At 32.7% G+C, this 13213-nt stretch overlaps 1 protein-coding gene across 3 annotated transcripts; it reads right to left on the bottom strand.

Moving 5' to 3' along the window:
• Positions 1-979: 979 nt before the first annotated feature.
• On the bottom strand, positions 980-2948 carry LOC136230126 (glucan endo-1,3-beta-glucosidase 3). 3 transcript variants are annotated; one of them, XM_066019067.1, is made up of 4 exons: positions 2660-2948; positions 2508-2582; positions 1346-2437; positions 980-1245 (listed from the first exon to the last, which is right to left on the bottom strand). In XM_066019067.1, exons 2-4 carry the CDS (start codon positions 2560-2562, stop codon positions 1214-1216), a joined length of 1179 nt encoding a protein of 392 aa, XP_065875139.1. In that variant the 5' UTR covers positions 2563-2582; positions 2660-2948; the 3' UTR covers positions 980-1213. The 3 variants fall into 3 exon arrangements, with proteins under 3 accessions (XP_065875139.1, XP_065875137.1, XP_065875138.1); XM_066019065.1 differs by having other exon boundaries at positions 2651-2947; XM_066019066.1 differs by having other exon boundaries at positions 2770-2947.
• Between the last annotated feature and the right edge of the window lie 10265 nt (positions 2949-13213).

The raw sequence follows: 13213 nt of genomic DNA, 5'->3' as shown, positions 1-13213 counted from the left end.
CCCTATATTTTTTCAATGCACGTATATAATCATTAAACCCTTTAATCTTTTATATTTGATCTCATTGAACCCTTGATGACCAAATTAGTAAGTTGTGAATATGTAATTATGTAAAAAAAAATACGTTATTAACTTCATATGTAATTGAAATTATTAAAAAATATATTTTTTACAGTTTGAATTAAGGTTTTTACAGTTTTCTTATTATATCCAGATTACACATCCAAAACTACTTTTAAATAGTGTAAAACTACAATTTTGAATGCAGATGCAATGAATAATAGTATATTAACAGAATTTTATATTCAAAATTACTATTTTTGGTCATCAAGAGCTTAAAAGGACGGTCCGGTGCACTACGCGTCCCCGCTGAGTGAGGGTCCGGAGAGGTGTCCCACCACAAAGGTGTACTGAGGGCAAGCCTTCACCTGCCAATTTATTTGGCAAGAGACTGCTCCTAAGACTCGAACCTTAATGAGACAAAAATTAAATGATTAGAGACTTAATATATTTAAATAAAAGATCAGAGATTAATAAACTAAAAAATAAAAGATCGAGAACCTAATAATGTTTTTTTTTTCTTATATTTATTGTGGTATTTGCTGAATTTAAATTTTATTTATTGTCGGTTTTTTTGAGATAAAACTTGTCGTAGTTGAACTTATTGAAAAGGTGATAAGTTTAGGTAATCCGCTTTGCAACAAATATGGTTCGGTTAGAGTTAAATGGGTTATTAAATTAACACTAAAGAGCTTATTATATAAGCTCATATGTGACTAACCATAAACTAAAAATATAAGAATAACCTAATACATATTATTTTAATTAAGAAATTTGAGAGCCTTTCTTCTTCCTTCCTAAAGTTAGAAAATTATCTCCTCACACAAAACCAGTTAGATGCTTTTTCCAAATTTTATGCGAAATGCAAATTAGGAAATTGCAAGTTTTTCAATCAAATAATTAAAAGAAACATAGCAGACAAAAACATATCAAAATTAAGAGCCAATGTCTAACAAAACTCCTCCAAAGGATACATACAAAAATATTCAATAGAACCCCATCTTTGCCCACCACATGGCTGCACTAATTAATGACTAGAATAAAGCAAAAAAAATTCCTTTCCTACACCCAATTTGAATAGCCTACTTGCAAAATCCAAACCAACATTCCCTACAACTCCTGATTGTACCAAAACAAACTTCAATTACCATGTCTAGCTCAGATGAAACCGGCAATTGAGGTAACCTGAAAGAAACAACATTAAATTAAATATGGAATGGACCCACCAAATCAATTTAATCAAACAAGAACTAAAAAGGGGCTAATTAAATTAAGAATATCTTACTTGGGTCACCAGTAATAAGCATAGCAGTCCCACCAAAGCTACAGGTTCCTCCAATTCTCTTATGTTTCTGATAATAGCTATTAAAAGCATAAGAAGAATGAGCAAAAACAGAATCAGGATAGAAACAATTTCCATGAGGTGTAGTTATCTCAGCACAATCAGCACCACCCTCCCCACAGGCATAATCTAGTGCCTCTTGCAATGTCTCAGCAGGCACACTTGGCTTAGCCACACACCAAAGCTCCTCCACATCTCCTCCTCCTGCTGCTGCTGGTGCTGGTGTGTCTGCTGGATTACAAGGAGGTAAGTAACTGAATGGGGATGTTGAAGGAGGTTCTCCTGGTGCAAAGGGGAGTGAAATTGATGGTGGAGAAGCTGAATTGGGGGGTACTTGGGGATGAGGGCTTTTGGCTATACTTGAAGGAACTGAGAACCCAATTGAGGAATGGAGCGGTGGCTGTGATGTTTCTGGAAATGGGTCAATTGGTATGTCTATGAGTTTCCTATTGTGCTGTTTTGGGTTTGTAATTATCACATTGACCTTATTAGGCAAAAAAGACCCAAACTTTTTCAGTAATTCTATATGAGAAGACTCTAATTTCACCATTTCATCAGATAAAGGAGTGAGATTTCTAGAGTATGTAGAGTTAATACTATGAAGAAACAGCAGCAATGGTTCAGTAACTTTCTCTACTATATCATCATCTCTAAAAAGGGGGGAGTTTGGATGAAAACAATGAGATGAAAAAGCAGCAGAAACTTTGATATCTTTCTCCAAACCCCACCTAGTAAGGGAGTGATAAATGTTCTTAACAGATGGTAAAACCATAGCCAAGTTATGATTTTTATTACCATTTTGGCAGAAAATAGTGTTACCCACAACAATAGTGGTGATTTGAAGAGCAGGAAAGTGGGATAACACTTGAGTTCTGAGCCAAGTTTCAGCCTTTATAACACTAGAAGAAACCCTAACAATGTCTTCATTACTCACAGAAACAGCTAAGGGGTGGCCTGATTGAGACATTGTGAGAAGAGTCTCCGGAGCTGCTGCTTCATAGAGGGTATGGATTTCAAAAGTTTCTTGACCTGCATCTGTAAAACAAAAGGCATAAGGAAACACACCAGAAGAAGCAGATAAATGTGGGTAATTTGAAGAACTTACTAGTAAGACCCAGAAGAAGGCAGAAAAGGAAGAGGTTGAAGACTAGCTTCAACATTTTGGGTTTAGAGACTGAAACTGAAACAAAGAAAAACCCAGTGAGTAAAACACACATAAATACTCGCTGTATTCAACTTAAAACTAACCTTTTTCACCTCTGCAACTGTGTAACAGCACTAGTACCAAAATGACAGCGTTTTCTCCAAAAAGTAAGATTGATTAAGAGAAGTAGAGTAGAATTAAAAGCTCAGATAGAAAAGTATACCTTCAGGTTTAGGGTATGGTATGGGAGAAGATTAATCTTTGAGGAGCGAGAAGAAAAGGGTGTTGGAAGTGGCAGATTTGAAAGGACCGAAAACCAAACAGAGACTGTAGTGTACAGTCAGTCCAGAGAGAGAGAGTGAGACTTGTCCTTCACACTTTTGGTTTCTTTTTCTTCTGCTCTGTTTCTTTTTTTCATTTTTTCCGTGCAATTTGCATAACAGCAGGGAATCACGAAACAACTCTATAGCAAAAATCTCGACTCCTTCGAAAACGCTGTCGTTTGAGAGATTGGAACCCGGGATTACTTGCAACTTGTAGACCTCGCCATGGGCCGATGAGTCCGCCCGTCCAGCCCGAGCCCAGACTCATTTAGCCGAGCCTGGACACATAAAATTAGTGTCAGGCCCGGTCTGGCCCAAGCCCGATTAAACCCGCCTAGTAAATGGACGGGTCAGGGCTATGTAAATACCCGACGGACCCGGCCCGGCCCGGCCCGTTATATATATATATATATATATATATATATTTATAAATTAAATTATATAAATTAAATGAGTCCATATATAAATTTATAGATAGTTAAATAAATAACCAATATTACAATTTACAATTAGTTTTTCTAAGACTTATTAACTATTATGTTTATTATTTTTTTATTAAAAAAGTTAGTATTTTATTTTAATTGATTTTTTTAATATAGATATGGGCTTGGACGGGCGGGCGGGTTTGGGATTCATTGTTTAGGTCCGAGCCCGGCCCGGCCCGGCCCGAACCCGACTTTAATTAGTGTGGGATTGGACTGGGCTTGGACTTATCAGGTTTTATCACAGGCCCGGCCCAGCCCGGTCCATGCCGAAGTCTAATTGCAACAATACTCATTGAAGGTTGAGTTAGTTAAAAAAAATTATTCAACTTCTTTTTAATTTAACCAAATTATTGATTTTTTTTTTATTTAAATAAAGTCACTTACGTCATTTAGACATCATCTCCATCATTACTGTTTTATATTATATATAGATATGCAAAGAATTAGAGAGATTTTAGGGATTAATTTAAATTCTGTAGAACTCTTAGATATAGTACGGATAAAATAATATTTTTTATAGATAAAAACAATAATATAAATAAAATTAATATATTATATATTATATTATATTTTTTATCAGTAAAAAAGGAGGAAGTGACACCTCAGCACCATCGTTACTGTTTTATATTATATATAGATATAGATATGCAGAGAATTAGAGAGATTTTAGGAATTAATTTAAATTCTGTAGAACTCTTAGATACAGTACGGATAAAATAATCTTTTTATAGATAAATATAATAATATAATTAAAATTAATATATTATATTATATATTATATTTTTTATCAGTAAAAAATAAAGAAGTGACACCTTAGCTCCATCATTACTATTTTATATTATATATAGATTATATATAGATATGCAGAGAATTAGAAAGATTTTAGGGATTAATTTAAATTCTGTAAAACTCTTAGATATAGTACGGATAAAATAATCTTTTTATAGATAAATACAATAATATAATTAAAATTAATATATTATATATTATATTATATTTTTTATCAATAAAAAATGAGGAGGTGACACCTCAGCTCCATCGTTACTGTTTTATATTATATATATATATATATATATATAGATGTGTAAGGTTTGAGGTTGGATTCCACACTCTATAAAAAATTTGCATTTTAGGTCTACCCTTCTACCCAGGATCGTTCTTGACCTTTAAGAGGCTCAAGGCGAGATGATAAACTTGGGCCACTTCATATATATATATATATATATATTATTTTATTTAAGTTGGGGACTACAGTTAAACCTCGATAAATGAATATTCGATAAAGTAATAACCTCGATTATATAATAAATTCTTCCGGTCCTGACTTGGGCCAATGGACTAAAGTAATAACTTCGCTAAATGCATTAAGTAATAAAAAATATTTAAATCCTTTAGGGCCCAATAAAAATATAAAGTAATAATTATTAAATTACATACAATATATATATATATATATATATATATATATATATATATATACCAAAACCTTTTAATCAATCAACTAGAAGTCATTTCTTCTGAAAAAAATGCATCTATAGTTGATTGTTTTTTCTTTCCACCTAAACCAAAATGAACACCATTCTTAACTTTTTGTAGTGCAAACACGACTTCTGGTATATTTTGCTCATGTTGTAGCAAGTAGTTGTTTAAGGTGACTGTTGCTTGAAAGCCCTTTTTTGACGATACATTTGTAGCAACACAACTATCATCTGGTTCTGGATCATTTCCATCATCATTGTTCATTATTGACTGGATAATTTCTTCATCTGTAGGCGATTCCATAACTGCATCATTCTCGCTAGGATAGTTCAAAAGATGTTCGACATCCATCACATTTCTATAACATAAATTAGAAATGACATCACTTAATCCTTGGATATCTTCATCTAATTGATCAACTTCTGGTTCAGGAATATTAGCATCTTCTGAACGAATCTTGCAATTATTTGATTGATTTGTAATTATGCTAATGTGATAATTACAAATCAATCAAATAATGTATTTCCTAAACAAGATAATTACATATCTAATGAATATTTATCGATAAATGAATAATTTATTAATTTATCGATAAATGAATAATTTATTCATTTATCGATAAATAAATAATCTCGCTTAATGAATATTCTTTTCCGGTCCCAATGATATGCATTTATAGAGGTTTTACTGTAGATGAATCTTTTTTATAATAAATGATAAGGTTCAAATTTAGTCATATAGTTATTATGAGAGAATAATTAGCATCCACGCATAAAATAATGCAATCTTAAGCCTATTTTTTCCAGTTGGTATGGTTTTAAGCTTAATAAACCAAAAAAATGAAAGATCAGAAGTCTAATGATGCTTTTTGAATTTTTAATGTGTAATTTTATGTTCTATCCTCGCTTCAACCTCCACCGTTCTGGTCACTCAATATGGTTTGAAGTTGCACATTTTGTGTTAATGAAAAAGAACTCATTTTTAATCAACTAGGGTTAAAATTGCATCAACTCGTAAACATTATATTTAAGAATGCAATGTTTTCTAAATAAAAGCTAAATTTACTCTTTTGAAAAAAAAAAAACAAAAAAAAAACCATAATTACTAAATTTATACCATAAGGTTTAAAAGATAAAGATTGACATTTAATTTTTTTAAAAAAATTGAAATTGGATAATAACAATAATGGTAAAAAGATTAAATACTTATTCATTTAAATGGAGATATGAAGATTTCAACTTACAACCTCACACTACAATTAAATCTCGATAAATGAATGTTTGATAAAGTAATATCATCGTTTATATAATAAATTCTTTCGGTCCCGACTTGGGCCAATGGACTAAGTAATAACCTCATTAAATGCATTACGTAATAAAAATATTTAAATCCTTAAGGGCCCAATGAAAATATAAATTAATAATTATTGAATTATATATATATATACCAAAACCTTTCAATCAATCAACTAGAAGTCATTTCTTCCGAAAAAATGCATCTAAAGTTTGATTGTTTTTTCTTTCCATCTAAACCAAAATGAACAGCATCTTTAACTTTTTATAGTGCAAACACAACTCTGGTATATTTTGTTCATGTTATAGTAAGTAGTTTTTTAAGGTGACCATTGCTTGAAATGCCTCTTTTGATGATACATTTGCGACAACGCAACTATCATCTGGCTCTGGATCATGTTATCATCATTGTTTATTATTGACTGGATTATTTTTTGTCTGTAGGCGATTCCATAACTGCATCATTATTGACTGGACAATGTATGCTTTTACAATGAAAAATTATTTATAAAATAATAAATATTGATTTATCGATAAATGAATAATTTATTTATTTATTGATAAATAAATAATCTCACTTAATGAATATTGTTTTCGGTTCTAAAGACGAAATAAACTGTATTTTATGTAAATTTTCCTTTTTTTATTTAAGAGAATTATAAATGAAATAGATGGTTGGAGAATTATTAGGGGAATAGATGATCGAAGTGGAGAAGATCTTAAGTCCAGCCTTCGGAAAAAGTCCAGCCCATAAACACACTTAAATTGACAAACAGCATCAGAGAGGGACTCCCATTTGTATTTGTAGGGCCTGCTGTTATAGTGAAACGTGGAATGGTGGTTTCTGTGACAGTTATTTAATGAAATTTTATTTATGCAGCCTACGTACCTTGATGTTCTTTTTTTCCCTCTAATATATTGGATATTATACAAAGTTAGGACCGTAAATAAACTGAGCCGTTTATGAGCGGTGTTTGGCTCAATAAAAAATCGATTATGTTCGTTTCGATTTATAAACGAGTCGAGTTTCAGCACGACGAAACTCGGTTCGAAAATTCGCAAACAGATTCGATTATAGGTTCATGAACAAGTTCTTGAGCAATATCAATTCTAATGTTCATGAACACATTCGCTAGTAAAATTTGTTCGATTTTTTATTTTAATAATAACATTTCTATAAAAGGGTAATGTAAAACAAAGTAGTTTTGTATAAAATTTAGTTTTGTAGGTTTCAAAACTATGTAGTTTTATATTAAAAAATTCAATTCAATATAATTAATAAGTTGTTTGTAAAAGAAATTCATAAGCTGAATTAACAAGCTGCTCGCGAGCAAAAGTCATTAACAAGCTCGCGAACAAAGTTTTGTTGAACTTGGGTCCATTACAACCCCACACAAAATATAGAAAATATCATTTTTATATTTTAATCGAAAAATACCATAATCCTAACCTCCTATTGAGCAATCCTTTATTTTTCTGTAAAAAGCTGCTCCTACTTATTTCTTGACTTTTTCACAATTTTATCGAAATGCTCCATATGATCCATCCAGAGATTGGTGTTCATATGATATGATTTGGAGCACTTGAAAAATCGGAATAATATGGCTTTAATTCTCAACTTTCAGAATCTCTACTTTTATAATGGCTTACGATTACATTTTGACATTTACGGAAGAGAAATTCAATTTGTTTCATATGATTTTGAAGATTATTTGAAAATTATGTTTAGAATTTGTAAAATGCATTGAGGTTAATGGAAAGTAATATGTTTTCATTTTTTTAATTAAGGAAGACAACTAATTGTGCTCAATTTCAGCCGGTTGAATGCAGTTTTACTAAAGATTAAAGTAAGGGTGTCCGCTATGATTACAAACAAATATAACGTATAAAATTCTAAAAGAATAAAACGTGAGGTGTTTTTATATTATTGGTTTAAAAAACAAAGTGAGGATAGCGAACACCATAAGTTAATGTTTTAGAAAATTTTAAGAAAAAAATAGTTAAATTTATTTACTTTCAGTCAGTTTTATTGTATAGGCTTTCAATCACATTCTCATTATATATATTGTTTATTTTGTTGGTTTTGATACGATTTCCAACAATTTCAATCATTTATGATATTATACATACCTAAAAGGATGGAAACCATGAAGTTAGTATTTTAAAATATTATATGTATCCTAAAAGTATGGACACCTTAGAGTTAATATTTCACTTATAACATTTTAATCAAATAGATTGAATATTGCTATATTTCATATTCTTTTACTATTACATTATATAAACATGTTTAAATATAATTGTATATTAATTTCACACAATTTAACATCATGTGAAATTGGCTTAAATTGATTAAAAAAAAGTAACGTAACAACAATTTGATATAATTAAATGAAGAAAAATAAAGAAAGAATGATAAAAAAAATAATGATGAACAAAATGAAATTGATTGAAATTATTATGAAATATTAATTATAAGGTTTTATAAAATTACAGCTAAACATGAGTTGAAATGGGATGAAGTTTTATCCAACCCATCTATAATATCATATGGGAGTTTTAGGAAAGATATGCTCAAAAAGATGGGCTTAATATATCATTTGTCGGCTGAAATTGTTCAAAAAGTTTGATTGATGTAGCGTTTGGTTGCTAATTTTTCTTTACATGTTTGCCTGAGAGTTTTTATAGCTGAAAAATAATTTTTTTATCAAAACAGAGAATCCATGTTTTTTGAAAAAACAACATTTTCTAATAGCAAACAACAAGTAAACCAAACGGTCCCCGACTCCCTTAACTTTCAAAGTATTTTGATAGCTCTCTCAACTTGCATAAAGTGTCCAATTAGCCCCTGAACTTAATGTAATTAATTAATCACTGAGTTGCAAAAATGTAAGTTAAAAGCGGAAGATATATTGTACGCGTCTTAAAAAAAAAAAGTAAAACGACCAAGGTCGGGATATGCGGTTCTAATATTAGAGAAGATAAATTTTAGAGTTGAACAAGTAAGAACTATTTTTTTAATCTATCATGTAAATTATGTAATAAGCGTGAAACACATCTTCTGTATGCAATTTACTTTTTTTTTTTTTTACAACCGAGTGATTAATTGATTATATTTTATTTATATAAATTCAGACAACTAGCTGAACATTTTATATAAATTAAGAAAGCTATCGGAACACTTCGAAAGTTTAAGAGGAGAATTAAACTTTTTGGGTTTTAAGCGAAAAAGATTTGACAAGTATTTATTGCAGAGTTGGGACCAAACTTTGAAGGAAGAATCCAAGCTGTCAGGTAAGTTTCCTTCCACTAAACCTTAATCTAGTTTTCCTTTTTACTAACTTTACCTTTAATAAAGGTTCACCATTTTTTTTGAATTTCATTGAAATGGTGAAAGAATCCTATCCTAGCTCACTACTACATATGTAGCTTCTAATTGTGAACTTCTCCTTTAAACATTAAACTTCCCAAAATTTCTATTGAAAATTCAGTTACTCAAATCTGTACAATAATAATTATGATAATTTTTTTAGATTTTTACTTTCTCAGGTCAAGTCTGTCTCCAAACAATTTTAGAGAAACTAAATGATAGTCCTGCAAATATTCATCTGAAAACTAGGGATTTTACAACAACAACTGATAATCACATCAACCATTTGATAGTAAGAGTCGAGAAGTCCATAAATTACTATCACTTCCATTCGCTTTATTTAAGGAATTTCTTCAAGTATGATCAAACAAATCGGAAAAATAGAACATAAATCCTATCACGAAACCGTTTGAACTAAAATGTTAAGTTGATAGTTAAAGATCGTCTTAGATGTTACTGCAAGTAAATATTCAATATGTACGACACAAGTTTCACTGCACAAGAAGAAGCCCCTAATCACTACACAACCAATATTTTTAAGCTATGGTTGACTATTTGAACCTCCATCATTCCTATTCTTTATGATGATTGAAATAGTTGAGGAGCGGCTGTTACTACTTCAAATTGTTGACATGATGTTGTTGCTTTTTAAAAGACACGTACTTGTCACCTTCAAATATTGGTTCAACTCCCATTGGATTAGTCTCTCCCGTTCTACTGATGCACCCATTCAGCTTCAAATACCGAGTTGGACAAGCACTCAAGGTTGCTTTTCTTTCCTCTATAGACGAACTCTTCAAGGGTGTAAGGATGTACTTGATTCCATCTTTGCGTATGGTGTAGGTGTTGCTTCTTCACGTATGTGAGGCATCACAAACAAATTGTCATGGTCTTCCTAAGAGTATGTGGCAAAAATCCATCTCTACAACATCACACATAGCTTCATCTTGATAAGCTCCAATGGAAAAAGAAAGGAACCTTACATCAGCGAGTAACTCGAAGCTTCTCTACCTCATTGACCCAACCAATGCGATAAGGTCTAAGATGTGGCTGGGGAACCAAAACAAACTTACTTAAGGAAGATTGACTAATGATATTTACTTGGCTTCCTCCGTCGATTATCATCTCATATTTCTTCCCAAGAACTAAGCATTGAGTTCTAAATAATTGATGTCATGAGTCATGCTCCTCTTCAATAGACATTAGTACCCTCTTCACGAAATATTCAACTCGCTCTTGCCATCATCACCATCACCTTCATATGTATTTTCGTTTTGGCTCTAGTCAACGTCCTCCAACTCATCATTACAATGGAATCTATCTTCCTCATCTTCATGAGTAGCCCCACTTCGGTTCCACTCAATAATCTGAAGCTCATCCTCACCATGATAGAACTCATTTTCATCATCTTCATAGGTGTCCCCGTGTTGGTTCCGCTCATCATTCCGAAACTCATACCCATCATGGTAAACTCCATCATTTTGAACATAATCAAATTCATTTGTATTATGACAAAATTGGTGAATATAGCTCATCCTCGAAATCGTTCTCTCTCTCTTCAACCCCATAGTGAAACTCGCTTTCATAATAACCAACTTCATCATTTCTTTCTAGCTCATTCTCGGATTGCTTCTCCTCTTTATTAATTCTCCTCTTTGATCTCATTTTCTCCATAATCATATTCACATTCATTTCCCTCTTTGTCAACGATCCATTCTTTCTCATGACCTCTCGTTTCCTTCCACTCCCTCACAGTTCAAGCCAGTTACTTCATTTTCCAAGTTGCCCGACTCATATAACATGCTACATCCCAATATGGTTGAACCACCAACATCTCTCCCATCACCATAGTCATCAACCTCCATAGATAAAATGATTGCATCGTTCTCCTCAAAGAGATTATCAAGCCCAAACTCACTCTCCACTGTTGAAACACTTTTCCACATGATTTTGATTTGACAAAATTATTTAAGTTATGATAAAAATATTCTAACACATTAAATTTATAATGCCTTAATTTATTTACACTAATGTGTTTGTTCAATGTTGAGTTTAATTGTGTATAAGACATTAAGATTAAAAAGCCTAAAGGCCCATAAAGTGGAAGTCAAGCCCAAGTCAACACATCAACACCATTCGGCTTAGAAGTTCAAAACGAAGCCGTATCAACCAAAACGACGACTCAGCAAGAGAAGGATCTGGAAGCCTTCGTGGCAAAAGCTTCAAGAATAAGCTGCTGAGTTGGACGACAAAGCAGTCTGGACAGCGGCAGAGAATGTTCAACTTCTAGACAAAGTATTTCCACTTTGGGAAAGGGTCAGAAGGCACAGAAAGCTGTCTCGTGGACTTTTCCATAAATAGCGAAACATTCTGCTGAAGACTGACAAAGACAAAAGATGCAAGGATTCTATTGGCCAACGACGCTGAGCACGCCCTGAGTGACAACGACAGGAAGCCGTTTCCCTCCAACGGTTATTTCGAAATTCGAAATGACCAGGTGCCTCAAGTGTCACTATATAAAGGCCATCAATATGCTTCAATCAACACAGAACTTCAAGTTGTCAAAACGCTCACCAATTTTATACTCGAAGATTCTGTGAGAAAAAGCAAAGCAAATACCTTACACCAATTTTCATATTATTGTGTAAAAGTCTAGAGTGATTTCCAATCATCTAAAGTGTCTTAGCAATTGTTGTTTAGGACAATCTCATTATCATTTATAGAAGTATAGAAAGGAGAGGCTGAGTACTCGGTTATAGTACTCAGCGGTAGAATAGGAGCTAGTAGAGGTATAGAGGAAGGTACTCTTGTTATACTCAGCTTCTAGTTGTAAAAGGTTTGGTGCTCTACCTTTAAAGAGCTCAGTAGAGAATTCGAAAGCTCGGAACGTGTTCCGGGGACAGGACGTAGGCATAGAGGCCGAACCTGGATAAATCTGCTGAGTAATATCTTTCTAACCTTTAAACTCCTTTGATATATTTTGCTTGCTCGAAAACTGACTAAGTAAAGAGGTCACACTGAGTTGTGTGCATTGAGTATCTGAGTTCAGGAATAGACTCAAGTGCTATCTCCTGACTCAAGGAAAGAAGCTGACTTAGTCACAAGTTGACTAAGCTAGTGTCTTAAATTCACTCAGCGCGCTGTGTAATTCTTTTCATTGTAAAAAGAGTCAGCCTTAACGTATCAAAATTTTAAATAGTTCCTATCCCCCCCTTGGAACTAACTTGTTACGTTATAAGGGACTAACAAGTGGTATCAGAGCCTAATAGCTCACTGTGCAAGGTTTAACTACCTTAAGCTGATCCCCACTATGGCTGAAAACAGCACTCGGTTTCTCCTAGGAAATCTGACAACTCAGATTTTACCTGAGGGTCTGTCCATAACTCGACCTCCTCTATTCTTCGGGTCTAACTATACCTTTTGGAAGAATAGAATGAAGAACTTCATTCAGGCAACAAACATGAGCGCATGGCTATCTATAGTCCAAGGCCCATTTGTTCCTGTTGAAACTATTGATGGCCAAACGGTTGTCAAAGCTGAGACTAAATGGACAGAGGATGATCTCAAGAAGCTACAAAACCATGCTTCGGCTATAAACATGCTTCACTGTGCTAGATGCTGCAGAATACAACAAGATTTCAGGTTGTGAGTCAGCACAGGAGATCTGGAAGAAGCTGGAGGTCACCTACGAAGGAACCAACAAGGTGAAAGAATCCAA

Source organism: Euphorbia lathyris, chromosome 5 (genome assembly GCF_963576675.1).
Source record: "Euphorbia lathyris chromosome 5, ddEupLath1.1, whole genome shotgun sequence".
In the NCBI taxonomy this organism is placed as follows: domain Eukaryota; kingdom Viridiplantae; phylum Streptophyta; class Magnoliopsida; order Malpighiales; family Euphorbiaceae; genus Euphorbia; species Euphorbia lathyris.
The sequence above is the reverse complement of the archived record's forward strand: the minus strand, read 5'-3'. Positions and strand labels throughout refer to the sequence as shown.

What these genes read in the sequence shown, in the direction of transcription:
- LOC136230126 (XM_066019067.1), bottom strand. Translation starts at nt 2,562, where the DNA reads ATGTTGAAGCTAGTCTTCAACCTCTTCCTTTTCTGCCTTCTTCTGGGT. An exon ending in CCTTCTTCTGGGTCTTACTA is followed by an intron (nt 2,438 to 2,507) that starts GTAAGTTCTTCA and finishes TTTGTTTTACAG; the next exon opens with ATGCAGGTCAAGAAACTTTT. An exon ending in GCTTATTACTGGTGACCCAA is followed by an intron (nt 1,246 to 1,345) that starts GTAAGATATTCT and finishes TGTTTCTTTCAG; the next exon opens with GTTACCTCAATTGCCGGTTT.